This window comes from Panthera onca, chromosome C1, assembly GCF_046562875.1.
Source record: "Panthera onca isolate mPanOnc1 chromosome C1, mPanOnc1 haplotype 2, whole genome shotgun sequence".
Lineage (NCBI taxonomy): Eukaryota > Metazoa > Chordata > Mammalia > Carnivora > Felidae > Panthera > Panthera onca.
The window spans coordinates 156,750,852-156,776,390 of record NC_138346.1 but is presented as its reverse complement, the minus strand read 5'-3'; the positions used below and the strand labels follow the sequence as shown (position 1 = coordinate 156,776,390).

The window sequence follows — 25,539 nt, the reverse complement described above, 5'->3', positions numbered from 1 at the left end:
CAGAGAAAGACAAACACCAAATGATTTCAGTCATCTGTGGAATTTAAGAAGCAAAACAAATGAGCAAATGAAAAGGGAGAGAGAGAGAGAGAGAGAGAGAGAAACCAAGAAACAGACTCTAACTATAGAGAACAAACTGATGGTTACCAGAGGGGAGATGGGTGGGAGGAAGGGCGAAATAGGTGATGGGGATTAAGGAGGGCACTTGTTCGGATGAGCACCAGGTGTTGTATGGAAGTGTTTGAATCACTATATTGTACACCTGAAACTAATATAACACTGTATGTTCACTATACTTGAATTAAAATTTTTAAAAAAAGAAAATAGAGGACCCCCCAACATCTGTGGGCCACACTTTGAGAACCACCACCCTAGGACTAATTTAGGAAGGGGTTATGTTAAGCAGGTATATGAAACTCTAGACTTTGCATTTGGAAAATCTTAGAGGAGAAAATAGTTTTTTGTGCCTTGTTTTTCACTGGTCCTTTCAAAAGCAAATAACCTCACAAATGTGAGCAAGGGGTCAGGGGTAAAGGGGTACATCTACTGAAAGGCCATTTCTCTGGGCTGCTGTAGGCCTGGAAAAATTCTGAATGTTTCTGGGTAGCCAGTGTACGAGGGATGCCTGAAAGGAAAGGCTGGGTGCTAGTCAGAGGTGGGCAAAGGAGAATGTATCAGGAGGACCCACAGGAGACTCCAAAGCAAGGCCTGGATGGAGGTGGAAAGGGTGACCTCCAGGATCAACAGCAGTGGACTGGAGGAAAGGTGAAGAAAACCCTCCAGGTGGGAGAATAGCCCTGACATTGGAGATTGAACTTTGAACTTGAGTTAGTCCCATCAGGTCACTATGACAAAATACCATAGTCGGGTGGCTTATAAACAACAGAAACTCATTTCTCACAGTTCTGGAGGCTGGGAAGCCCAAGACCAAGGCCCTGGCAGATTTGATGTCTGATGAAGGCCTGCATCCTGACTCATAGACAGCTATCTTTTCCTTGTAACCTCACATGGCAGAAGGGGTGAGGGAGCTCTCTGGGGCCTCTTTTAAAAGGCCACCAATCCTATTCATAAGGGTTCCACCCTTGTAATATAATCACCTTCCAAAGCCCCACCTCTTAATACCATCACATTGGGCCCTAGGATTTAACATAGATTTGGAGGGGACACCAACATACAGTCTATAGCAGAAAATTGACTATCATGGTTATCAAAAATCATTAGATTAGATTAAGAAAACTCAGATGAGATTTGACTGAGTTTCTTAACTGAAACTCAGTTTCTAAACTGAGTAGTTTCTAAACTGAGTAGTTTCTAAACTACTGAGTTTCTAAAATGAAAAAGGTAGCTAATCAGCTAGGCTGGGTTCACATAAAGAAATATGTTTCCATCTGACCACCAAGCCTGTGCTCTGCCCTAACTGAAACATCAGAGCTCTGCTCTGGACACAGACACATGTTTGCCACAGCTCTTTCTCCCATGAGGGCATGTAGTTATTAAGGGACCTTTTGGCACTCTCCTGGCCTAAAACCTGTATTTTCAAAGTCCAGACCATTCAGGATGAGAGAGTAAAGGAAGAGAGACATTGGGCCACTTTCCAAGAGAGCCTCAAATGCATTTACAAACCAATGGGATATCTTTTTGATGTTGAAGAAATGTAGGCATTGTGTGCTAACAATGAACCTACTTTGTCATAGACTCTAAGTCTAAAGTTCTCTTTTGGCCAGCAAAAGAGCGGGATGCAGGAGGAAAAGCGAGAGATGGCTAATGCCTTGAAAAGATAAGAGCCCCAAATAAGGGTCCTTGCCCCATTTTTTATTAGGATCAGAAGGCTTAAAAACATGGCAATAGACGTGCACAAAGAGACAATGAATCTGTGAACATTAACTTGTGGACATGAAGGAAAGGGAGTCTTGAAGATATTCAGGGTTAGGGGTTTGGGTTCATACAAAACAAAATATTGGTGCCAGGCAGTCGAGCAGAAGGTTGTTTACAGCAGACATGAGGCACCACCTCTGTTTATCTTAGCTAGCCTAGGGGATGAGACAGGTAGGACAAATAACCTGTTTATCTTAGCTAGCTTAGGGGATTAGACAGGTAGAAAATAACAAGGCACTTTTTCTTTTATTAATCATCTCCAGTTTGGGCTGCTTCATCTGCAGCACAGGAGTCTATAGCCCAATTTACCTGTTTACCTAACTTGGTCCTTCCCTCCTGTGAAAGCAGCTTTCTGCTATAGTACTAAATTGGGGGTCACATCCACCCGGAATACCTAATCTTACTTATTTCATATACCTATGTATTGGGTGCCTTTGCACCTCCCTATTTTGTTTACCCAAACTCGAGTATGAACATCCTATGGCTTTGTACTTCTTTATACCTTGTTAACCCATTGGTGTAAGCCTGGGGGATTCTTAAGCTTATTCCTCACACTACTTAATTACATAAACCTTTTCACTACAAAAATGCTCTAAGTAATGTTGAACTAGAACAAAACATTTTCTTCATTTAACCAGATCAAACCTCTACAAAAGGCTTACTATGCATGGGGCGCCTGGGTGGTGCAGTCCGTTAAGTGTCTGACTTCAGCCAGGTCACGATCTTGCGGTCCGTGAGTTCGAGCCCCGCGTCGGGCTCTGGGCTGATGGCTCGGAGCCTGGAGCCTGTTTCCGATTCTGTGTCTCCCTCTCTCTCTGCCCCTCCCCCGTTCATGCTCTGTCTCTCTCTGTCCCAAAAATAAATTAAAAATGTTGAAAAAAAAAATTTTTTTTTAAAATTTTTTTTTTTTAATTTCAAAAGGCTTACTATGCTTAAAGAACTATGGGATTCAAAAAGACATTAAACAGTCCTTGGAATACTGCATGACATGGCAGAAGCACAGGGATTTTTCCATGTTTTTTTTTAAATGATTTCCTCAAGAAGGGAATGTTGCTGAGTCAATTCAGTCATCCAGACGGGCCAATTATTGCTAAACGGAAAAGTGCCCAAGTAAATGAGTTTTACCAAGGAAAGTGTTTGGAGACCTCACACCATCATATACATTGTCTCCCTACCCATTTCTTGAAATCTTTTTGGAAGCACCATTAACTTACCAACAGAGGCACCTGGTGAAGACTGAGTTACTCACCTGTTCACTCAAAAGCACATCTCCAGGTCTGACTCACTGAAAGCTTCTTTTGCTTGTTCTGAGACCCACTAAGCATGACCAACGGTACAGACTTTAGAAGGACCCAGCACTGGAAATGAGAGACTACCCAAAACCTTGTGTTTATATCTAACCTCTGTGTGCCCTTGGCCCAATCCCTTAGCCTCTCTGGATTTCTTTTAAAATGGAAAAATGATATTTGTTTTCTTTTCACCCCAAATTTGAGCAGTCAGTGAGTTGATAAGTTGATAACTGTTCTCTTAATTGGAAGCATGTGCAACAGAGACATAGCCCCAAGGAAGTGAAGTATGAAGGCAACTGAAAAAGTCAAAGTCTTCATCTTCTACCCCCCAAATATTTATTTTAATTACCTAATAATAGTATTAAAACTAACATATACTGGTCACTTACTATGTTCTAGGTACTGTGCTGTCTTTTTACATATTATCTTATTTATTTCTCACACCAATCACCAGTACTCGTGTTTTTCCCCATTTTACAGATGAAGAAGTAGCAACTCAGAAGGTTAAGGAACTTCCCAAGGTTACACTGTTAAAAAATGGGACTCACACCCAGTTTCTCAGACTTCAAAGCCCACGATTTAAAAGTGTATACAGGGGCGCCTGGGTGGCGCAGTCGGTTAAGCGTCCGACTTCAGCCAGGTCACGATCTCGCAGTCCGTGAGTTCGAGCCCTGCGTCGGGCTCTGGGCTGATGGCTCGGAGCCTGGAGCCTGTTTCCGATTCTGTGTCTCCCTCTCTCTCTGCCCCTCCCCTGTTCATGCTCTGTCTCTCTCTGTCCCAAAAATAAATAAAAAACGTTGAAAAAAAAAATTTAAAAGTGTATACAGATATGTAGTAAGGAGAGAAGGTGGGAGTATTGTGGGTGGGGGAAGAGCTTGCCATAATTATTTGAATAAATGCCCCAATTTTCTATTTTACTTTGTTCCTGTATATCTAGCTATTGATGTCTGAAAGCAAAGACAAAATAATAAGACATCAAATGAATATTGGTGAAATAGTCCTCTGTGTGCCTCAGCATGTTTCTGCCAATTATTTGCAATTCCATAATAACTTCAAAACAGGAAACAATTTGAAGCCATAAAAGTATGTGAACCATTCTGAACACTGCCATACCCACCCAAAGCACATCAATTTTGAAATACACACTGTATCTTTTACTAAGAAGGCATATCGTGGGTATCTTTTTTATGAGCATTACCAAAAGTATTTCAGAGAGCCAAGGGCAACAATGAGCAAGTGTTTGAGAATGTGATTCTGGGTACATCTGAAGGAACCTAGTGCTTTTGAGATTTTCTTTGTGGGTTGGATAGAGTACCTGGACCACATATTGATCTCAAACAATGGCTTAGTTTAGAGGTAGAGGGAAAAAATAGCCTAGGCCAGGGGATCTACAGACTTCCAGGGGGCTGTATACAATTCCCTAATGATAAAAATATTCTCTCACTGCTATATTAAAGTTTCCCATTAGCTATATACTCCTTTGGGTAATTTTCATTAATTCATTTGATTTTTATTGAGTTTCTGCTCTATATCAGCAAAATGATGGGCCTCATCATACAAAGATGAAAGATGAGGCTCCCTAATCTCAAGGAGCTCACGTTGTAGGGAGGGAGCAAACAAACAGCACAGCTTGGTACAGTACATGCAGTGGCAGCAACATAGGTAATGGAAAGAAAGACTAAAGTGGGCATGCAGGGGTAAAAGGGGACATCAGAGCTGAGTCCTGAGAAAGAAAAGGAATTGGCCAAGTGGCAAGTGGAAAAAAAGTTGGAGTCCATGGCAAGGAGAGGGAACAAGTGTGCAAGAGAGAGCCTCAGAGGCAAGGGTGCAGGAAGCGATGAGAGGCAGAGCTGGAAACAGACTCAGGGTCCAGGGCATGAAAGGCTGAGAACACAAGGCTAACAAATATAAACTTCAGCCTGTAGCAGTGGGGAGCTGTCAAGGCTTTTATTCTGTCACATGTCACCAAATTTGGATTTCAGAAAACACACTCTGGAAGCAGTGAGAGGGAGCCTAGGCTGCAGCAGGGAGGCCAGCTAGGAGGTCAGATGGATGGTCATGCAGGTGAGGAACAAGGAATCAGTTGAAGTGGAAAAGAAGAAACAGATCCAAAAGGTCTTAGGAAATAGAATCAACAGGACGTAAAGATCCATTTTGTTCGGGTGAACAAGAAGAAAACTAGCATGACTCGGAAATGGCTAGTTCAGGGGCTCCTGGGTGGCTCAATTGGTTAGGTGTCCAGCTTTCGCTCCGGCCATGATCTCAGGGCTCATGGGTTTGAGCCCTGCATCAGGCTCTGTGCTGACAGCTCAGAGCCTGGAGCCTGCTACGAATTCTGTGTCTCCCTATCTCTCTCTCTGCCCCTCGCGCGTGCTCTCTCTCTCTCTCTCTCTATCAAAAAATAAATGTTAAAAAAAAATTTTTTAAAGAAGTGGCTAGTTTAGATGACCAGGTGATCATTCAAGGATATAAGGAATGTGGAGAAGAAATGGGTTTTGAGAAAGTGATGAAATGTGTTCACACAGTTTAAGATAGAAATGCTAGAAAAAAAAAATTTGAGATGCTAATGAGACATCCATCAGTTAACGTCATTAAACAAAAGGGTTTTGAAATCCAGTACCCAAAATAACAAGTTGTGGCTGTAGACACAGATGTAGAATTCACCAGGATATCAATGGCAGTGAAACCACGCATGTGCAAGGGATCAGCCAGGGAGCTTAGGGACAGTGAGCATGGAGGAAGGCTGAGACCAGGAGTCTGGGAAACACCTGTGCCAGAGCCAAAGGAGGAGAGAACAGCAAGGAAAGCAGAATATCAAGAGCAAATGGTGTCACAGAAAGCAAGGGAGGAGAGAGTTTCCATGTCGGAAAAGTTAAATAAAAAACAATGAGAACTGTCTGTTAGGTTTGGCAACCGCAGAATTACTGGTGACTTTGGTGAGAGCAGTTCCAGTGGAACAGAAAGGAGTAAAGCCAGCTGGCTGAGGGGCAAATGGGAGGTGAGGAAGTGAGGATACATTTAGACTATACTTGCGAGAAATTTGACTCTGAGAGAAAGCAAAGACTTAGGACAGTAACTAAGGGAAAGGTCAAAAGTGGGTATGAGAGAGTCAAACATATTTGTATATATAGAGAGAGGCAGTAAACCATCTAGATAAGTGTGTGACCTACTTGAGTTTACATGCCAGCTCCACTCTGACCTTGGGCAACACTCTTATACTCACTCTTCCTCAGTTTTCTCACCTGTCATGTGGAAGTAATGATTTTATCTAGGTCATAGTGTTGATGTGAGGATGAAATGAGTTAACACATGTCACAGCGCTCCTAGTATATATTCAACAAGCATTAACTATTACTACAACTATTATATGGTTAGTGAGGAGAGACAGCCAATAAAAAAGAGAGGATCCTGAGAAAGGAGGGGGGACAGGTAGGATAGGATCAGAAGTGCCTTGGAATGAGGAAAGGATACCTCCAGGATGGGGAGGCATGACAGGTTAAAAGGTTGGGTGTTCATCTATCTGTTTCTGGTGTCACTTGTTAAAATTATACATTCCCTTAAGGGATTGACCTGTTATGCAGTGTTTTACCTGGAGCAACTGTGGTTGGCTGGGATCAAGACAAGTTGAAGTGGGAAAGTATCTCTTAGGCCTTGGGCTTACACCTGCCTTTTGACTGCCATTTCCTCTTGTAGACACCTTCTTGCAGTTGGTTACAACACAACACAGATTTTACTGTAGGATGCTGTATTTAGCCTTGAGGCATAAAGCAGAATAACAAGCCAGTGATTAAAGGGGCAGTAACTGTTTTGGCTTTTCCAAATGTAACATTCCCAAAGTATTTCCCTCTCATTTTGCTCTAGACTCGAGAACCAAGAGTCTCAGAGCATCTTTATAGTTGTAAATGAAACATATTTAAACCAACCATTAGGTGGTCATGGCAATGAAAGACTCTCTCCTCTTATAACTGAGTGGAGCTGTTTTGTGTTAACAGGACATAGTCCTGTGACCCAGTTGATTTTTTTTTTCATATTGTCTGTGGCACTGCCTGTGAAGGCAGTGTTCCTCATGGTTCTACTTTGCTTTGAGGAATGCCTTCTACCAGAAAATGGATCACCATGTCAATGCCACACACCTGCCCATCCATGCCAGCCAAGTGACCTCAGTTTAAAGTGGAAGGAACTTATTGGGTCCAATTGCATGTTTCCCTGAATTGACTAACTCTTATAGTAAAAGCATGGAAAGCTGGCATGGACAGAGCCCCAAGTAGAACACAGTCTTATTTTTCTTGGAAACCCTCAACTTGGTCTGGGTGGACCCATTGAGGCAAGCTCTGAGACAGCCTCTCATTCCAACATTTGTTGTTGAGAGAGTAAGAGAATATTAAGAAGTGAGAAACCTGGCTGAGTCCAGCCAAAAGTCTCCTAGAGTCTACTCCTGGAGACCCCTTCCACTGACCACTTTCTTGAAGGCAGTGATGGCCATTGATTGGAGAATAGTTTTTACTAAATTTCCTAGAAGACAGAGACCATGCCCTTTCTTTTCTTTTTCTTTTTTTTTTTTTCTTCTTTCTGTAGCACCTATCAGGATACCTGGCACTTAGTAGGCATTTGATACATATCTTTAGAAAAAATGAATGAATGGATTGAAATGGAATGGAAGATATAAAGACTTCATTGTCAGAGAAGTAAATGTGTTAACTTGTCTTCTACCAATAACCATCTCAGAGTCATAATGATAACAGCAGAGGTTTCAAGTAAAATGACAGGGCTTGGCCATTTTTAAGAACCAACCATAACTAAAAGACTCTTCCTCTGGATGGGTCCTGAAAAATCAATATGGAGTCTTTAGAATGTCTTCCTGGCCCTTTCCCACAAAAACAAAATAAAAAAATTCATGCCTTTGGTAAATTTTGCTGAGTAAGGTAGCATGTAGCTTCCATATCAGAATCAAGTTCCAGTCCACCACCAGGTAACTGGCATAGATGCCAGGAAACAAAATACGAAACAAATAGCTAGAAAATCATTGACCTTGATGGTACTGATTATGAGTTTTACCATCATTCAAAGAAGGGAATATAGACTAGAGTTGATTTGTTAAACTGTCATTGAAGATGCAAGAAAAGGAAAGCAAGAAAAGGAGGATTTTTTTTTAATTTTTAATGTTCCCATCCCTCAAGGGGATTATAACCTATTTGACGAAGCAAGAATTGATGCTTATAAAAACTTTAGAACTAATACAAGACAGTGTACAGTTAACTGACAAAGGAACTATTTAGTCAGTATTAGCAGGGATTAGAAGACAAAGAAAGCACAATGGCTGAATGGATGGGAGCCCCTTCTTGAGGAAGCTGAGAACCAAGGAGAGCCTCAGAGAATGGATGGGATCCCCTAGGCTTGAGAGAAGGCTGAAGAGAGAGGGATCCCAAAATGGGAGATTTTGAGTAGGGAACAAATTACAGTCGTAGGAATATGCCCTTCATGGCCCAGGAACAGGAAGAAGATGGACCAAACCATGGAAGCCCTGGATGCTGAGAAATAATGTGATATTGACCAAGGATGAGTCCAGGGCTGGTGAACAGACAGGAAGCACCAGAAGGGAAAAACTGCCCTTGATGAACTTGCTCTACTTTCATCATTTCCCACTCCCTCTCTTCTGTTAGGATACATGCAGCCAAAATCTCTCCCAAAACAGATTACTAGAATTTTTTTAATTTAAGGACTTTATATTTATTTATAAAAAATAATATGTCTTTATTCTAGAAAACATGTATTAGCAATGACAAATCACCCAAAATCCCAAAGCTTAACAATGAGTGTTATTAAGATTTTGATTTATATCCCCCTTAATGTTTTTCTATGTATGTATTTTTAAAATATATATTTTTCATCAAAATTAGATCATGCAACTCTAAAACCTACTTTTTATACTTAACAAAATATCTTAAGGGCCTTTCCAAGATTGTAGAGCTGAATATACAATGTTGTATCTTTTTTTTTTTTAATTTTTTTTTAACGTTTATTTATTTTTGAGACAGAGAAAGACAGAGCATGAACGGGGGAAGGGTCAGAGAGAGAGGGAGACACAGAATCAGAGGCAAGCTCCAGGTTCTGAGCTGTCAGCACAGAGCCCGACGCGGGGCTCGAACTCACAGACCGTGAGATCACGACCTGAGCCAAAGTCGGACGCTTCACCGACTGACCCACCCAGGCACCCCTACAATGTTGTATCTTAAAGTTTTCTTGCAATTGAACTGAAACAGAAAAACAGGAAAGCACTCAAATCATGAGTGTTTAGCTTGATAAATTTTCCCTGATTGGACACATTCATCTTATCCACATGCAGATCAAGAAATCGAACATTACCAACATCCCGGAATGCTCCTTGCCCCCCTTCTATTCACTTCCCCCTGCGAGGAATACCATAGATATTTTTGAGTTTTATATAAATGGAATCATTCTGTATGTATTTGTATCTGTCTTCTTTCAATACATCATTTTAATGACCACGTACACTATTCCTTTGAATCACTGTAATTTATTCAGTTTATTCCTATTGTCATGCATTTTCCCCCAGTTTTTTGCTTTCATTAAAAATTCTGTAATGAATATCTATGTAACTAAACAGTGATTTTTCCCCTTACAATAAATCCACTGACATAAAAAAGTTTAAGACTTTTGACTTATATTACCAGATTGCCCTTCAGAAAGATTATACCAATTTTATATTCCCATCACAGCATATAAGACTTCCAATTTCCGTGATTTGGTCCAAAATTGAACACAAAACCCCAGACGTAATCCAACTAACATCCACCACAAACGTCCCTACCGGTCTTAAATATCCTCACTTCCTTTTATAGTACATAAATAGACTGCAAGTACAAATATTCTCTGAATTCTCTGACAAAGACAAAAACATGGAGTGGTAGTGCTGGAAATGACCTTGGAATTTACCTAGTCCAACAAGCTTGTTTTCAGATGAGAATACAGAAGCCCAAAGAGGAGAAATGTCAGCGGAGACAGATTCCCAGTGAAAAATGAACCAGAAAACCACGAGTAGAAAAAAAGCTGCAAAGAAATAAAACAAAATGTATTTCTGGCAGTTACCTTTGGGAATCAGGATTATGGGAGACTTTTCTTCTTTTTGCTTTTCCGAATTATTTAAATCTTCAGTAAGGAGCATATATTTCTTTGACAGAGAAAAATCATTTTCTTTAAAAGAAGGAAAGAGAAAGAAGGAAATGTAGAAAGGAGAGGCTGAGTTTGTAAATTACCTACTATATTCGCTTAATGCATGCCTAAGATCCCAGCGTGAGGTGGACTGCAAAAGAGGAAAAACGGTGGCTTGATAAGTTTAAGATGAATTTGGAAGAGGCAGAGTACTCTAGAACAATGAATTCTCAGAATTTAGAAGCCTAAATACGAAAATCCTGACTGAAACAGCTTTTGGAAGGCTCTAGTTTATAAGCTTGGTGAGTCAGGTCTGCAACAGGCCTTAGAGACCTCTGGGTGAAGAAGAAAAGGACCAGTTTTTTAGTAGTATTTTCTCATGAGCAGGTTGGAAATCCTGTCTCTGACTTTGTTTGGAGATGGAGTTAGAATGGATATGGGGCTGGGATGGAGATGGGGGTGGGATGGAATGGAGTTGGTGTAAGCATGGGGATGTGGTTGGGATAGAGATGGGATTAGGTTGGATATGAGTTTAGGATGGAAATTGGTTTGTACTAAGAGCTATAGGAGTTCACAGCATCGTGTGGTGAAAACGTTTACAGGAATCACCTTGGTGCATGCCATTTCCTCTCACCCAAGACCTGAACCTTCCTTGTCTTGTCTCTGTGTAAGAGCTAGATTCATGGCATCCAATTCTATGGAAGAATGAGAGTCATGGCATCCAATTCCAGAGTCTTGTGTTAACTAGACATTTCACACGTCTTTCTGTGCCTATGGTAGATTCTGTGAATGGCAGAATCATTGACTTTTCAGCTTGTCACAAGAGAGATGAAATCATATCTGTAAGGTCTCCAGGTTAATAAGTGGTGGGGCTGATAGGGTTGCTAGTTTTAACAAATTAAAATACAAAACAACTAGTTAAATTTGAATTTTAGATAAACAGTGATGGGGTTTAGTGTGAGCATGTTTGATGCAATAATTAACTGGACGTCAACTGGCAACCCTATGGGGCCATTATGGAAGCCTAGCTTCTGGTTAACTAAACACTGTGTGGTGTATTTCTGAACAGCAAAGTCTATCTGATTTCCAGAGTGGCCTTACATATGAGAGACTGTAGAGCTTAGCAGTTACCAAGGCACAGGGGGACCTTGGGCAAATATTTTTAACCTGTACAATAAGGTTATAAATAACATTTACTTCAAATAGCTATTATAAGGATTAAATGACTCTAGCTCTTCCAAAGAGACAAGACAAGGAAGGTTCAAGTTTTGGGTGAGAGGAAATAGCATGCACCAAGGTAGTGATTCCTAAACATTAAAAAAGAATACTAATAGAACAGATACCCACTAGAGAGAGCCAAAGCATAAGAGACTCTTAAAAACTGAGAACAAACTGAGGGTTGATGGGGGTGGGAGGGTTGATGGGGGAGGGTAAGTGATGGGTATCGAAAAGGGCATCTTTTGGGATGAGCACTGGGTGTTGTATGGAAACCAATTTGACAATAGATTTCATATATTAAGAAAATAATAAAAAATAAATAAAACTATCAAAAAAGAAAGGAACAGATACCCACTAGATCAAATATCAAGCCAAAAGCACTGTGAACCAGACACCTTTATCTGAATAGTCTGCAGTGACTTCTCAAACATGTCTGTCTCTGAACCATTTCATTGGTACAAAATAGGCCACAGTCCCCCTTCTGTTCTCTCGGTCTTGATGCTGAGAAAACAAAAGTTCCTTTCATCTGCAAGAGAGAGGTTGGCCCTGCTATTGACAAGGATTTTTATTAGTGATTTTTATTAGTGATTGTAACAAGCCTTCATTCACAATAGAACCATTATGTCAGCATTATTTCACTGTAAATATTAAAGGAAAGATCAACCAAGAGTCAATGCAGCGACCACTGGGGAGTTCACAGCAAATTTCCTTCAAGACTATCTAGTCTAGAAATTCCAGATTGGGTTAATCATCAGAATCACCTGGGGAATTTTTTAAATATCATCTTGTTTTATTATGAAAATATTTCAAACATCCAACAAAGCTGAAAGAATGTTACAGTGAACACTTGTACAACCACCACCTAATTTCTGCCAGTAACATTTTACTGTAACTTGTTCTATCACATATCTGTCCTTCTAGCCATCCCTTTGCCCAGCCATCAATGTCTTTTTTTTTCTTACACATTTCAAAGTAAGTTGCAGATATCTTTATGCTTTCCCTGGAGAACTTTCTAAAACTATAATTTCCCAGGCTTCAACCGCAGTGGTTCACAGACCTACTGATACAGGAATGTTTTCAATACCCTAGGTGATTCTGCTACACAGTCAAGTTTGGGAAAGCATCAGTCAGAAGAAGCGAGGTTATGCTGTTAAGCCCAACTAAAAATCTCTGTAGTATAGAACAACAAAGATGTTTCTTCTTTCTCCTCTTCCTCTTCTTGTTCTTGTTCTGGACCAATGTACATGTTCATCAGCAGTTGACTAGGCTTCACTCTGGTAACCCCTACTATCTGAAACATTGATAGTTTCATGGAAAAGGAACAAAAAACATAGAAAACCATGTACTGGCTATAAAAACCTCTGTCTAAATATGATGCACATCCACCTCTCTCCACATTTCATTGGCCAAAACACTTGGGAACTCTTAAGTTCAAAACAGTGGGGGCAAATTATCCTTCCTCAGGGAGGAGCACCTTGGACAGGAAGTTTGGATATTAAGGAGGAGTATTAAAACACACATAGAGAAAGAAAAAAAAATTAATTTAATCCAGACTCTTCAATTCAAAGACAAGGAAGCTAGCATTCAAAAAGGCAAAATCTCCCAAGATCTCCCAGGATCACTCAGCTAGTTCAATGCAGGAATGGCCTAGAACCAAAGTCTCCTAACTCCTAATGTCATGTACAGGGCTACCTCCTTCTCCTTGAAACTCTCAGATTGTTTACCATCAATTTATTCATTCATTCACCAATCTAACAACTACCCCTATACACCATGCACTGATACATAAGGCACAGTGCCTGCCATCAAGAAGTTCACAGTTACATGTAAAGTTCTTCCATATAACCTGCAGTTGACCCTATCACTGGCATATCTTATCCTATTCACCAAATAGCCTGAAGCAGCAGTGCATTTCAGAACTAATAGAGATGTTGTCTTAGAGGATAAGGATCTATTTTTCTTAATTGCTTTTAGTCAGACAGAGTGTTCTCAGCAACAGCCTGGTGAAACTCAGCATGGTGATACAGCTCATCCTGAATACTGAATATTGAAAGTGACTCATAGGCCAACAGTGTTTGGAGATCATTCCTAGGGCACAGTCAGTTCATGATCTGATGGAATGATGGCTTTTCTGTGAAAGGAACCACTCAGTCACAAAACCTAAACCCAACCTCGGAGCACATTTTCACTTAGGGAGAAAGAAATACTTCAAGGGATAGAAATCTAATAGATTTTTTTTAACAATTCTGATGACTATATAAAAACAGAATAGTTTGATTTGCAAAAGATGTTTGATACCTTCACAAGCTATAACTGTGAGGACTACCCATCTTCAAAGATGTTAAAATAGTATCACAATATAAAAGTGCTGTTCCCTAATTTGTAATTAACGAGGTTGAAATCCAAGAGGGTAAGTGACTTGGTCAAAGTCATCTGACTAGGTAAAGGTATGAGATATAAACCTGGAAGTTGAGGCCTTTGGTCCAGTGTTCCTTTTACATGAAAGGAAATAGAGTTGTCACTTTTATGGGACCATAAGGCTCCTAGTCATTGGCCCTCTTTCACAATTGCCTGTGATACCATGCAAAGCTCTGTGGAGATACCAATAAAAATAAAGCACTTTCTACTTTCTGTGAGCTTCAGCCTGGCAGAGGAAGGAAGAGAATGTGGGCAAACTTTGTGTCCTGGAGGCCACGGGAAGAGTGAATTTCAGGATGTTTATCAATGGTGTTAAATGCTACTAAAGGGTCAAAAGTAGTAAAGACTAGGGGAAGATCATTAAATGATATGACAATTATGCAATCACAGTTGAACTATAAAAGGTCAACTACAGAGAGTGACGAGAGTTGAAGGGTGGTATGCAAGAGGACAGGGAGTCAGTAAAAGAGAGGGAAATGGAAACGGGCAGTTTTAGGATACTGAAAAAATAGGAAAGAATATAAAAATAACTAGAGGATGCAGACAATGGTAGAAATATTTTCATTTGGATTGGGAAGAAACGAGCCTATTGTTACACAGAAGAGAGACAAGATGGTGCCAACTGAGAGGAATACATTTACAGTGGACAGGAAAGAGGAGCAAGTTCTTGGAGCAGGCAGGAGGGGAGCCTTTCATCATTAAATAATTTATGTGTATGTTGGGGGTGGGATGGGTGAAATAGGCGATGGGGATTAAGGAGTACATTTGTCATGACAAGCACTGGATGATTTGTGGAATTGTTGAATCACTATATTGTACACCTGAAACTAACATAACACTTTATGTTAACAATACTGGGATTAAAATAAAATAAAAAATAAATAGAAACAATTTGTTCTTTCAGCCATGATTATGAAGTGTCTGTTATGATTCAGGCATTGTGTTCGGGCACCATAGTGAGCAAAATATACCCATAGCCCATGTTTGTGAACCATAGAGTCAAATATGGAAGACAGGCTTAAATAAATGGCAGGTAGATAGATGAGAGAGAGAATCATTATGCTGTGAAAAGTGCTGTTAAGGAAAATGCCAAGGTGCTAAATGGGTAGCCAAAGCAGAGAAGTTAGCCATCAGCTAAATAGTTGTATGAAATAGTCTTCCAAACAAAAGAAAGGAGGAATGGAGAACAAAAGATATGTTTTGAAAATGTTAAGAAAAGAAGATAACCTTCACCTTTGTAATGAACAGGAGAGTTAAAAATACTTGTAAGAAGGGGCTCCTGCATGGCTCAGTCAGTTAAGCATCTGACTCTTGATTTTGGGTCAGGTCATGATCTCAAGGTTCGTGGGTTCAAGCCCCACATCAGGCTCTGTGCTGACAGCATGGAACCTGCTTGGGATTCTCTCTTCCTCTCTCTCTCTCTCTCTCTCTCTCTACCCCTCCCCTGCTTGCACTCTTTCTCTCTCTTCAAAAATAAATAAATATTTTTTTTAAATACTTGTAAGAAGACCACCTGGGTGGCTCAATAAGTTAAGCATCTCACTTTGGCTCAGGTCATGATCTCACAGTTTGTGAGTTCAAGCCCTGTGTCAGGCCCTGTGCTGCCAGCTCAGAGCCTGGAGCCTGCTTCAGATTCTGTGTCTCCCCCTCTCTCTGCCCCTCCCATGCTCATGCTCTGTCTCTCAATAATAAATAAAAATGTTTAAAAAAATACTTGTAAGAGTAAGAATATGTTTGAAGAATGTGTTTGAAGATTTGAGGACAATGGGGAAATAATAGAATCCATCCATGGACATTCTATTTGGTATCAGCAAAAGAGGAATCTATTTACCCAGAAGCATTAGAAGCTATTATGAAGTTAGATAGCATGACCCAGTTGGCTGGGTTTTCTGATGGTCTTAAGCAACCCAGAGTAGATCAAATAAAGCAAATGGTGGGTTGGGCAGAGACTAGTTGGTGGTTCTCATGGAAGCCACAACAGAATTCAATGGGGGCAAGGGACTCATAGCTACTAGAAAGGGCCTGGTGTCCAGCTGACTGTGAAGGTAAAGGCCCAAAGGGAATGGACCAACTCAATGAGGTCACAAAGAAGGCAGAGAACAAGTTGAGAAGTGGGTCAAGGGGAAAGAAAAAGGGACAGAAAGACATAAGCAGAGTAGAAGGATAGACCCAAGTGATAAGAAACTCTCCGTTTCCGCCAGATCAATAGGGAGCTAAAATTCAGTCAGCAATGCTGGTCACTGGTGATGAAGACGTTTAAAGAATGCTGAGGCTGGGGTGGGATGGGCTTAAGGCCTGGAAAGCTTTGCTAATGACAATCGGAAAATTAGAACCCAAAGAATGCTATCCTCTCTGCTGCTCCTTAGAGAAAACAAACTGTGAGTTTTCTAAACCAGATACCTGTGTGTGTGTGTGTGTAAACACACATGCTAATATATATATCTTAATTACCTGCAAGTGGTCTGGACATCTCAAGGTGATGGCTAATCCCCAAACTTGTTAGATTGTATTTAATTCAAACCTCAGTATGCAGATGACACCCAGGAAGAACTAGCAGGATGAGTAACCATCCCTTATTACATGTAGCCTTTACCAAGCTCCAGGTTTTTTTGGCAGATGGGAACAAGGGAAGTTTTTAATGAGATATGGGACGAAGGGACTGATTTCAGAGACTTTTCAAATGTAGATTCAACTTTTCAAAGTTGCTTGACAACTGGTCAGGTATGGGAGAGAAAGAGGAAGGAGGCTCTAAGGGAGAATGAGGCAGAGAGTTTGCTCTAATTTCATTTTATAGATGAAGAAACTAAGGCTCAGAGAATTTTAGACTCACTTGTATCCACACAATTAGTAAGTGGCAGAGCCGGGTCTTACTGCCAGATTCGCCTGCCCTGTGCCCTTCCCTGCATCACTCTCCTTTCTCTCCTGCCATTCCCTGCAGGACCCACTCACACTCCAAACTGCCGTACTGAAGATACCAGGCTCACCCGTAATGCTCTTCTTGTCCACATTTTCCACATTTCCCCTGTGTCAGTGAAGGCAATCGCACATGCTCATTAATTCCTGCCTGGGCCAGGAGTCCCTCCCAGTGTTTGTGCAACAGTGTTTAGAGGCCCGGCTCATACGCCTGCCTCACAGCTGTGACGCCGGGCCCACTTGCCATCCTCCCATTATTAGACAGCGAGGTCTCTGATGGAAAGGACAGGGCCTCTGAGTCTTTTTATTTTCAAAGCTTAGCACGGCATCTGACCTATACTAGCTGCCCCTCGGATGTTAGTCAAATGAAGAGCTGTAGTAACAGGCTTAATTCCAGGTGGCATCCCACAGTAAAATGTCAACAAAGGACATTATTAACTGCTGTATGCCATTGCTATTTGAAATATTTAAAAATAAAAGTGTAGGGTGCCTGAGTGGCTCAGTTGATTAAGCATCTGACTTTGGCTCAGGTCATGATCTCACGGTTTGTGAGTTCGAATCCCACGTTGGGTGAGCTCAAACCCCACTTCAGGTGAACACAAGCACCCTGCTTCAGGTGAGCCCTGCCTCTCTCTCTCTCTCTTTCTCTGCCCCTCGTGGATTTCTCTCTCCTTCTGTCTCTCCACCCTCGCTCACTTGCGCCCCCTCTCTCTCTCTCTAATAATAATAATAAATAGAAGTGTACTAGAAGCTTTCATGCTTGCATTTGTTTGGACTGGGAGTTCAATCTGACATATGATTTGTTCAGTCTTTTCTTTTGGAGCCCAGAATGTGCTACAGCACAGCATCCTAGCCATCCCATCCTGAGGCCAAGCACCCTTGTGATACTTGCTTTGGAGGTGGGTCTTCTCTTGCAGAATCCAGCCAATGAATCCAGGAGTCATCTCTTAAAAGAGAAGTGAGCTGATGAATGTGGGAGGTGCCTCCTAAGAGAGGCTTTCTCCAGGAGATAAAAAGTGTGTGTGTGGGGGGGGGGGGGGGGGTGGAAGTGGCCCAGGCGGGCGTGGGGAGGGGTTTCCAGTCCATCTCCAAGAAAAACAGGGACCAAAGAGAGAGCTTGAGTGAGAATACAGACCCGCACCCCCGGGGTGGCTGCTCTTCTGCTCGGGCCCCCTGCTGTGTGGTGCTGTCAGGACCGCAGGGGGAGATGGGACTGAGCTGTGAAGTGAGAGTTCACAGTATTTCCGCTTGTACAACGAGCACCGTAAGCCTCGTGTGGAAAAAATGTTCGATTACATTGGAAGTTGAGAATCAAGATGTCTCAACTCCTTTTTCTTGTGAAGCGTTGACAACCCCTTCAGAATGGAGCCTCCTATTGCAGACTCTTCGGGGATGACCCCACACGGTGTTGTGCATGGGTTAGCTCAGAGGTGTGAACCTCGAGTAATGATACACTAAAAGTCAGGGAGATGACAGGAAATGTGACAGCTCCTTGTCTGCTGTCAGTCATCTTGTCACCAGAGAACACAGCCCACTGGTTCTGATATGTGGCACCTGAAGAGATTTTTATAACAGATTATCCCGGAGGGATGATATCAAGACCCCGTTGTTTTTTATTTAAAAGTCGTAAGTTAAGGCCTCGAAGACCTGTAAGTGACATTGTATGAAAATTCATATTTCTCCTAGCAGCTTTTGTGCCTTTGCTGCAGTGATAAAAATCACTTTGTTCTCCAGTTCGGAGCCATGGGAAGAATCGAGGCATTGTGTAGATTACTTAAAATTCCACCGTGTCTGCACCATTTGGCCAAAGAATGCTGAGAATTTGCAGCTGTTGTTCCACAAAGGGCTCCTAACTGGGGCAGTGGCTGCTGCTGAACACACAGCTGTTGTCAATTTAAGCTGAAGATTTTTAATTGCCTTTGTGTCAAAATTTATTAAATAATATTTTAGAGAAACAAAAACTATAATAGTCATATTAGTGGGATGCTGAAGGAAGAAAATCACTAGAACACAGCATTTTTTGCCTTGCAAGCGGAGTCCGAAAATACCTTTTGCACATGACCGGCTTCCAGCCATCCCAGGAAAAGCGTTTCTAGGTAAATCCGGCCACGGAAGCCCTGGAGGCTTCTGTGGGAGCTCAGCCCCTTGTCCTCCTCGCTCATCTATCTGGAAGCACTTCTTGTCTGAGTGGCCATCTCTTGCTGCCACACTCTCCCTCCATTTCTGTGATCTCAGGAGAGGAATCCTAGTGCTCAGAGCAAATGTAGCCTTGGCTGGCGACTGACTGCTCCTGCTAAGTGGTCCACATTTTTTTTTTTTTTAATATATGAAATTTATTGTCAAATTGGTTTCCATACAACACCCAGTGCTCATCCCAAAAGGTGCCCTCCTCAATACCCAATACCCACCCTCCCCTCCCTCCCACCCCCCATCAACCCTCTGTTTGTTCTCAGTTTTTAAGAGTCTCTTATGTTTTGGCTCTCTCCCACTCTAACCTCGTTTTTTTTTCCTTCCCCTCCACCATGGGTTTCTGTTAAGTTTCTCAGGATCCACATAAGAGTGAAAACATATGGTATCTGTCTTTCTCTGTATGGCTTATTTCACTTAGCATCACACTCTCCAGTTCCATCCACGTTGCTACAAAGGGCCATATTTCATTCTTTCTCATTGCCACGTAGTACTCCATTGTGTATATAAACCACAATTTCTTTATCCATTCATCAGTTGATGGACATTTAGGCTTTTTCCACAATTTGGCTATTGTTGAGAGTGCTGCTGTAAACATTGGGGTACAAGTGCCCTATGCATCAGTGCTCCTGTATCTCTTGGGTAAATTCCTAGCAGTGCTACTCTGGGTCATAGGGTAGGTCTATTTTTAATTTTCTGAGGAACCTCCACACTGTTTTGCAGAGTGGCTGCACCAGTTTGCATTCCCACCAACAGTGCAAGAGGGTTCCCATTTCTCCACATCCTCGCCAGCATCTATAGTCTCCTGATTTGTTCATTTTGGCCACTCTGGCGGTCCACATTATTTTTATGAGCCTCTGTAATTGCTGTTTTCCTGTCACATCTAGCACATCCATGACAATGCTGTGAGGTGTCTGAACCCTCCCCACTTGGCTTACAGCAGCTATGAGGTGAGCAGAAGATAGAAAACATGGATCTTTCCTTTATTTTCTGTAAAGGCAAAAGAGAGAGAAGGAAAGGTCCTTTCACTAGCAAGGAACAACAGCTAAGGTCCCCCAAGAGGGAAGTTGCCAAGTGTCCTGAGAAAGTGTTTTTGAAGATGAAGAGAAGTGGACCAGGAAAACTGCCAAACAAGTCCTAAATCCTCACTACCTTTACCATCTCAGTTGTGTTTTGCATTTTAATGTTCAATATCACCTCTATCAGGAAAAACTTCATCAGGCACTTACAGAGCACCTACTATGAAACTTCAGTTCATCAGACACTTACAGGGCACCTACTGTGTGCAAGGTTAGGGACCTAGTGAGGGACCTGGAGACCAAGTGGTGGACAGGCCGAGGGCATCCAAGTGCTATTTAAACCACTCACTCCCACAGAGGTGAGGGCGAGAGGTCTAATTCCTGGCAGAAGGGGCAAGCATTTGATCCAGGTCTAAGAGGACCTCAATAGTTAGAGGAGGAAGGAAGGGCGTTCCAGGCTGAGGACCTGGGAGAGCAAAGCATGGTGGCCTGGAAAAGTATGTCTTGTTGAAGAGACAGTATGCAGCTGGACATAACAGTATTGGACAAAGATAAGAAATGGAGAAAAAAAGTTGGAGAGGTTAAACTAGATTCTTGAAGGCTGAAATACTACTCTAAGGAGTTTGGATCTTGTCCTGCGCAGAATGGGAAGCCATTGAATGCAGTGGAGCTGGGAAGTGCCCATGCTTTTCAGGATAGTAGGTCTTTTTCTAGCAGGTCTGCTAGACTCCAGAGCCTCACCTCTCCTCCATGCAGAGGCGGAACGACTGCCATAGTCCCAGAGCATAAGGACCTGCTCATACCACAGGCAAGCGTGGTCAGCGGGGAAGAAAAGAGGAAAACGCCTCTGAGAGCCAGAGTCTAGGCTTCACATCCTTGACTTGGTACATACTGGCCATGCGGTTTATTGTAGTTGAGTTTAGTCTCTGTGTCTCTGCTTTCCCATATGTAAAATGGGGATAATAGTGCCTGCCTTCTAAGATTATTTTAAATTAATACATATAAAATGTTTAGTGGGCACCTGGGTGGCTCAGTCAGTTAAGTGTCTGACTCTTGATTTGGGCTCAGGTCATGATCTCACAGTCATGGAATCAAACCCCACATCAGGCTCTGTGTTGAGCATGGAGCCTGCTTAAGATTCTCTCTCTTTCCCTCACCTCTGTCCCTCTCCCACTGGTGTGCACATGTTCTCTCTCTCTCCCTCTCTCTCTCTCTCAAAATAAAATAAAATAAAATAAAATAAAATCTTTAAAATGCGAAGAACAGTGAGTGCAGTAAACTCCTGGCAAAGGTTAGCTATTATTTTTGGATGTAAATCTTACAACTTAGCAACTGGTTGAACTTGGGGCAGGGGAAGCAGGGAAAAGAGTCGAAGGTGTAATGCTCATCAAAGGAATATGGCTGATACTCAGAATAATATTCAGAAAACAGCAGGAAGAAAATCATATTGAGGGACATTCTACAAAATAAATATAATCTTCAAAAGTATCAAGGAAACATGAAGAAATCTGTTCCATACAGGAGACCAGAAGGGCATGACAACTAAAAGCAATGCATGATTCTGAACTTGACCCATTGACTTCAAAGAACATTATCGGAACAATTCCACTGAAATATGAATGGGTTCTGAAGAGGTAGTAATGTAGAAGGGTATGCTTGGCTCCTTGTTTAGAGGAAATGAAACTGAAGTGTTCTGTAGTGATGAGACAGCAATTAGAATGGCAACTTATTCTCAAATGTTTCAGAAAGTTCTTTGTTCTCTCCTGATAACTCTCCTGTACATTTGGGATTGTTTGAAAATGAAAACAATGTATTTTAAAAATTAATAGCTAGCATCTATTGCCCACCCACTTTTGTACCAGGCACCATGGTCAGTGTTTTGCACATGAGCATATTCAGTTCCCCAGGAAACTTCTCCTTCATCTCTACCAAAACAGAGTCTTGCACCCCTCCCCTGTGCCCTAGAGCAGCCTGAACTCTCCCCACCAGATCACCTATAGTAACTGCTTATTGTTGGTGGATAACACCTGCCCCTGCCCCGGACAACAGGCTCTTTGAGGGCAAGGACTGTATCCCATTCTCCGTAGTCCACCACTCCCTATAACTCATAAGAACTCAGTACATGCTTGGTGAATGAAGTGCTGAGGCTTGTTCACCATGGCGGCTTGGGATGGGTGTCTGATACATGACTTCTTTTCTAGGTGGCCCAGGCTCTGGCAAAGGCACACAGTGTGAAAAGCTGGTGGAAAAATACGGATTTACACATCTCTCGACTGGTGAGCTCCTGCGTAATGAGCTGTCATCAGAATCTGAAAGAAGCAAATTGATCAGAGATATCATGGAACGTGGAGACCTGGTGCCCTCAGTAAGTGACAGCTACCTTTCCTGGCTGGCGAGGGATTTTGGAGTGTTGCAGCTAGTCTAAGCTGCTGGAAAAAAGAAGCCCACACGCCAACAGCTACATTTTATTTCTCCCTGATGTAACAGTCCAGAGGCAGGTGGTGGGTCTACAGCAGAGACCTGTCAGTCAGACCATGTTGTACAGGCCCAGGTTCCTCCTACCTTGTTACTCTTCCAGGTCCCTGATTGTTAGCCTAACTCGTATTTTCCAGAAAAGACTGGTCCCCACTTTAGCGTTAAAACCTTCAAAATCTTTGCTGCATGGTGCTGCAAAGCCTAGAATTGGAATCCTCTGGAAAATAGGAAATAATGTTTTGGTCTAGTTCTGGAAGGTATGATAGCACTATCTTGAAATTTGGTATCTCCCTTAGATAGTTTAAGTAAAAAATTTCCCTTTTATGTATCTTTTTTCCTTTTCAAATCACCATCTATCTCTGGGAAGCTGTGTGCCATAGGTATCAAAAAATATTCATCCTTGCCTTACTAGTTCCCATGCTAGGCTCTGTAATTAGGGCTTGTACAATGCAGTCCCTATTAGCTAACAGAGCTTTATGCTTCCTCTTTAATGAGCTACAGTCTGTTTCCCTCCTGGAAGCCAGCATGGTTCTCACGAAAGGAAACAGACCATTGCAGTTGGCTCTTAGCAGACCTCCTTGCCCCCACTCTTTTCCCCCTCCAGTTTACTCTTTTCATAGCAGCCAGACGGATTTCTTTAAAATGTTTGTCAAATTGTGTTATTCCCTTTCCCAGAAGCTTCCAGTGGATCCCCACCACACTGAGAATGAAATCCAGAGTCCTTCCTGTGACTCTGGACTCCAGCTACCTTTCCAACATTATTTTACACCCAGCCACTGGCCTCACCATTATTCTTCCCACAGGCCAGGCTGTTTCTGCCTCAGGGCCTTTGCACTGCTGTTTCCTCAACTTGATATATTAATATAGTTTGCTCCTTTACTTTGTCCAGATCCCTACTTAAATATCCCAATTTATCAAAGAGGCCTTCCCTGACTACCTTATCTAAAATAGCACCTCCAGAATTTTGTATCTCTTTGCCTTACTTTAATTTTGTCCTTAACAATTCTCTCTAGCTGATTATTTATTATATATTTCTTTATGTATTATCTATCTTTCTATCTAGAATATAAACTTCATGAGGAGTTAATTCACTAGAACCTAGGCATAGTTTCTTACCACCCTTGTGATGGCTGTGTATTCCCCAAGCCCCAAACAAAAGTCAGAGGATGCCAGGAAACCAGAGAACAGAGAATTCCCCCCATTTGGGCAGCTGGTCACATTTTTCCTACATCCAGTCCCAAGATTCCATGTATCTCTCTCCTCTCATTTTCAGAAGCACAGGTTAAATCAAAATTTTTAACAGAAAAAGTGATACTGCTAGAAAATGCTACTTCATATTTATAGAAAGTTTTCTCAAGTCAGTAGCTGTCAAATTTTTAGAATATTTACTGGGAAAAAAATCAACAGAGAAGCACATTTTATACCATGTTTTGCTTAGTTTTAAACTTCCATTATCCCTAATTCATGGCCATATGAATTTCATTTATTCTAAGATGCTGTTATTTTAAGATACCCTAGTAAAATAGAACTAATAAGCTATCTCATATATAGCTATACCAGCCAGAAAAAAAAAAAAAAAAAAAAAAAAAACCTTTTTAAACTATGACTGATTGTAATACACCTATCAATTTCATAGGCAGTAAAATGGGGGAAGTGAGATTAAGAATGGATGAAATATGGTATATTGCTGTCTGCTGTTAATCTTATCTGAACCTTTCTCCCTCCCCAAATGGGATGACTGATGGAGGTGGGTGGTGATTCTAGCATTGTTCTATGAAAGAGCTCAGATGCTGACCATTCTCTGTCTCTGCTCCAGCGCATCATTCTGGAGCTCCTGAAGGAGGCCATGTTGGCCAGCCTCAGTGACACCAAGGGCTTCCTGATTGATGGCTATCCCCAGGAAGTGAAGCAAGGGGAAGAGTTCGGACGTAGGGTAAGCTGTTGTTACGGGGATCTTCCCAGAAGGACAATTAGGGATATCATTGAGGTTGGGGGATAAATTCAAAGTCTATCCCTCTCCTAATTACGTTAATCAAACCTTTAGTGACAAATGGCAAAAGCTCAACACAAAATGACAAAAAAGAGGAGGGTGGGTTGGGTGATGGTGGTGGATTTATCGGCTCAATTAACAAAAATGTCCAGGAGTGGTTCACACTTGGTTGGATCCATGTATTCAGATTTGTTCGTCAATGGTGTGACTTTCTCCATCTCTTGAATTCTAGGCTTATATTTCACCATCTAAGTGATCTCACAGAAAGTGTTTTTCTTTTCCAGTGGGTGCAGCAAAAGACCCAGGGTTGTGTTTCGTTATCCTGGATTAGGTCATGAGCCCATCACTGAACCAATCACTGTGGCCAAGGGGAAGATGGGAGGGCGTATAATGAAATATCCGGGAATATCCTGATTCATCCTGGAGGACCAGGTCAGGGATGAGAAGGGAGAAGGAAGAACAGGCACCATACCTGAAGCACACAGACTGAAGAAGGGAAGGGATATCACCCAAGAAAGAATAGGGATGCCCCTAGAGGCTAGCAAGGGAATTGATGCTGGACAGGCAGAATCAAATGTACCAAATGCTCCAGCCTCCCACCATCCAGCCTCCTCAACTCCCACCCTCTCTTAGTGAAGTGGGTGGATCAGGGCCACTTACAGGTGAACAACAGTAAGTAAAAACCCATCATAACTCTCATTTATTGAACCCACTCTGGGCTCACTCCTGTGCTACATGCTTTACATACATTCACCTCTAAGTCCAAGCAAGAGAGAGACACTTGTCCCCATTTATTAAACAAAGACGCCAGAGCTTGCAAGAATTAATATTTATGTAGATTTTTCTTTTGACTAGTTTTAAAATATTTTCATATATATTTCATTTCATACATTATTAAGAATCTTTTAAGATAGAAAGAGGAGGTATTTTCTTCATGTTAAAGGTGATGAATTAAGCTCAAAGAGGTTACATGACTTGCCCACAA

At 41.8% G+C, this 25,539-nt stretch overlaps 1 protein-coding gene across 2 annotated transcripts in view; it reads left to right on the top strand.

Annotated features, from left to right (window-relative positions):
• Positions 1-25,539, top strand: part of AK5 (adenylate kinase 5) — a 259,760-nt gene that overhangs the window by 196,686 nt on the left and 37,535 nt on the right. For both annotated transcript variants that reach the window (XM_078451771.1, XM_078451770.1), the window contains exons 11-12: positions 22,291-22,454; positions 24,381-24,497. In XM_078451771.1, coding sequence (XP_078307897.1) covers positions 22,291-22,454; positions 24,381-24,497 — 281 coding nt within the window. The remainder of the gene's footprint in view (positions 1-22,290; positions 22,455-24,380; positions 24,498-25,539) is intronic.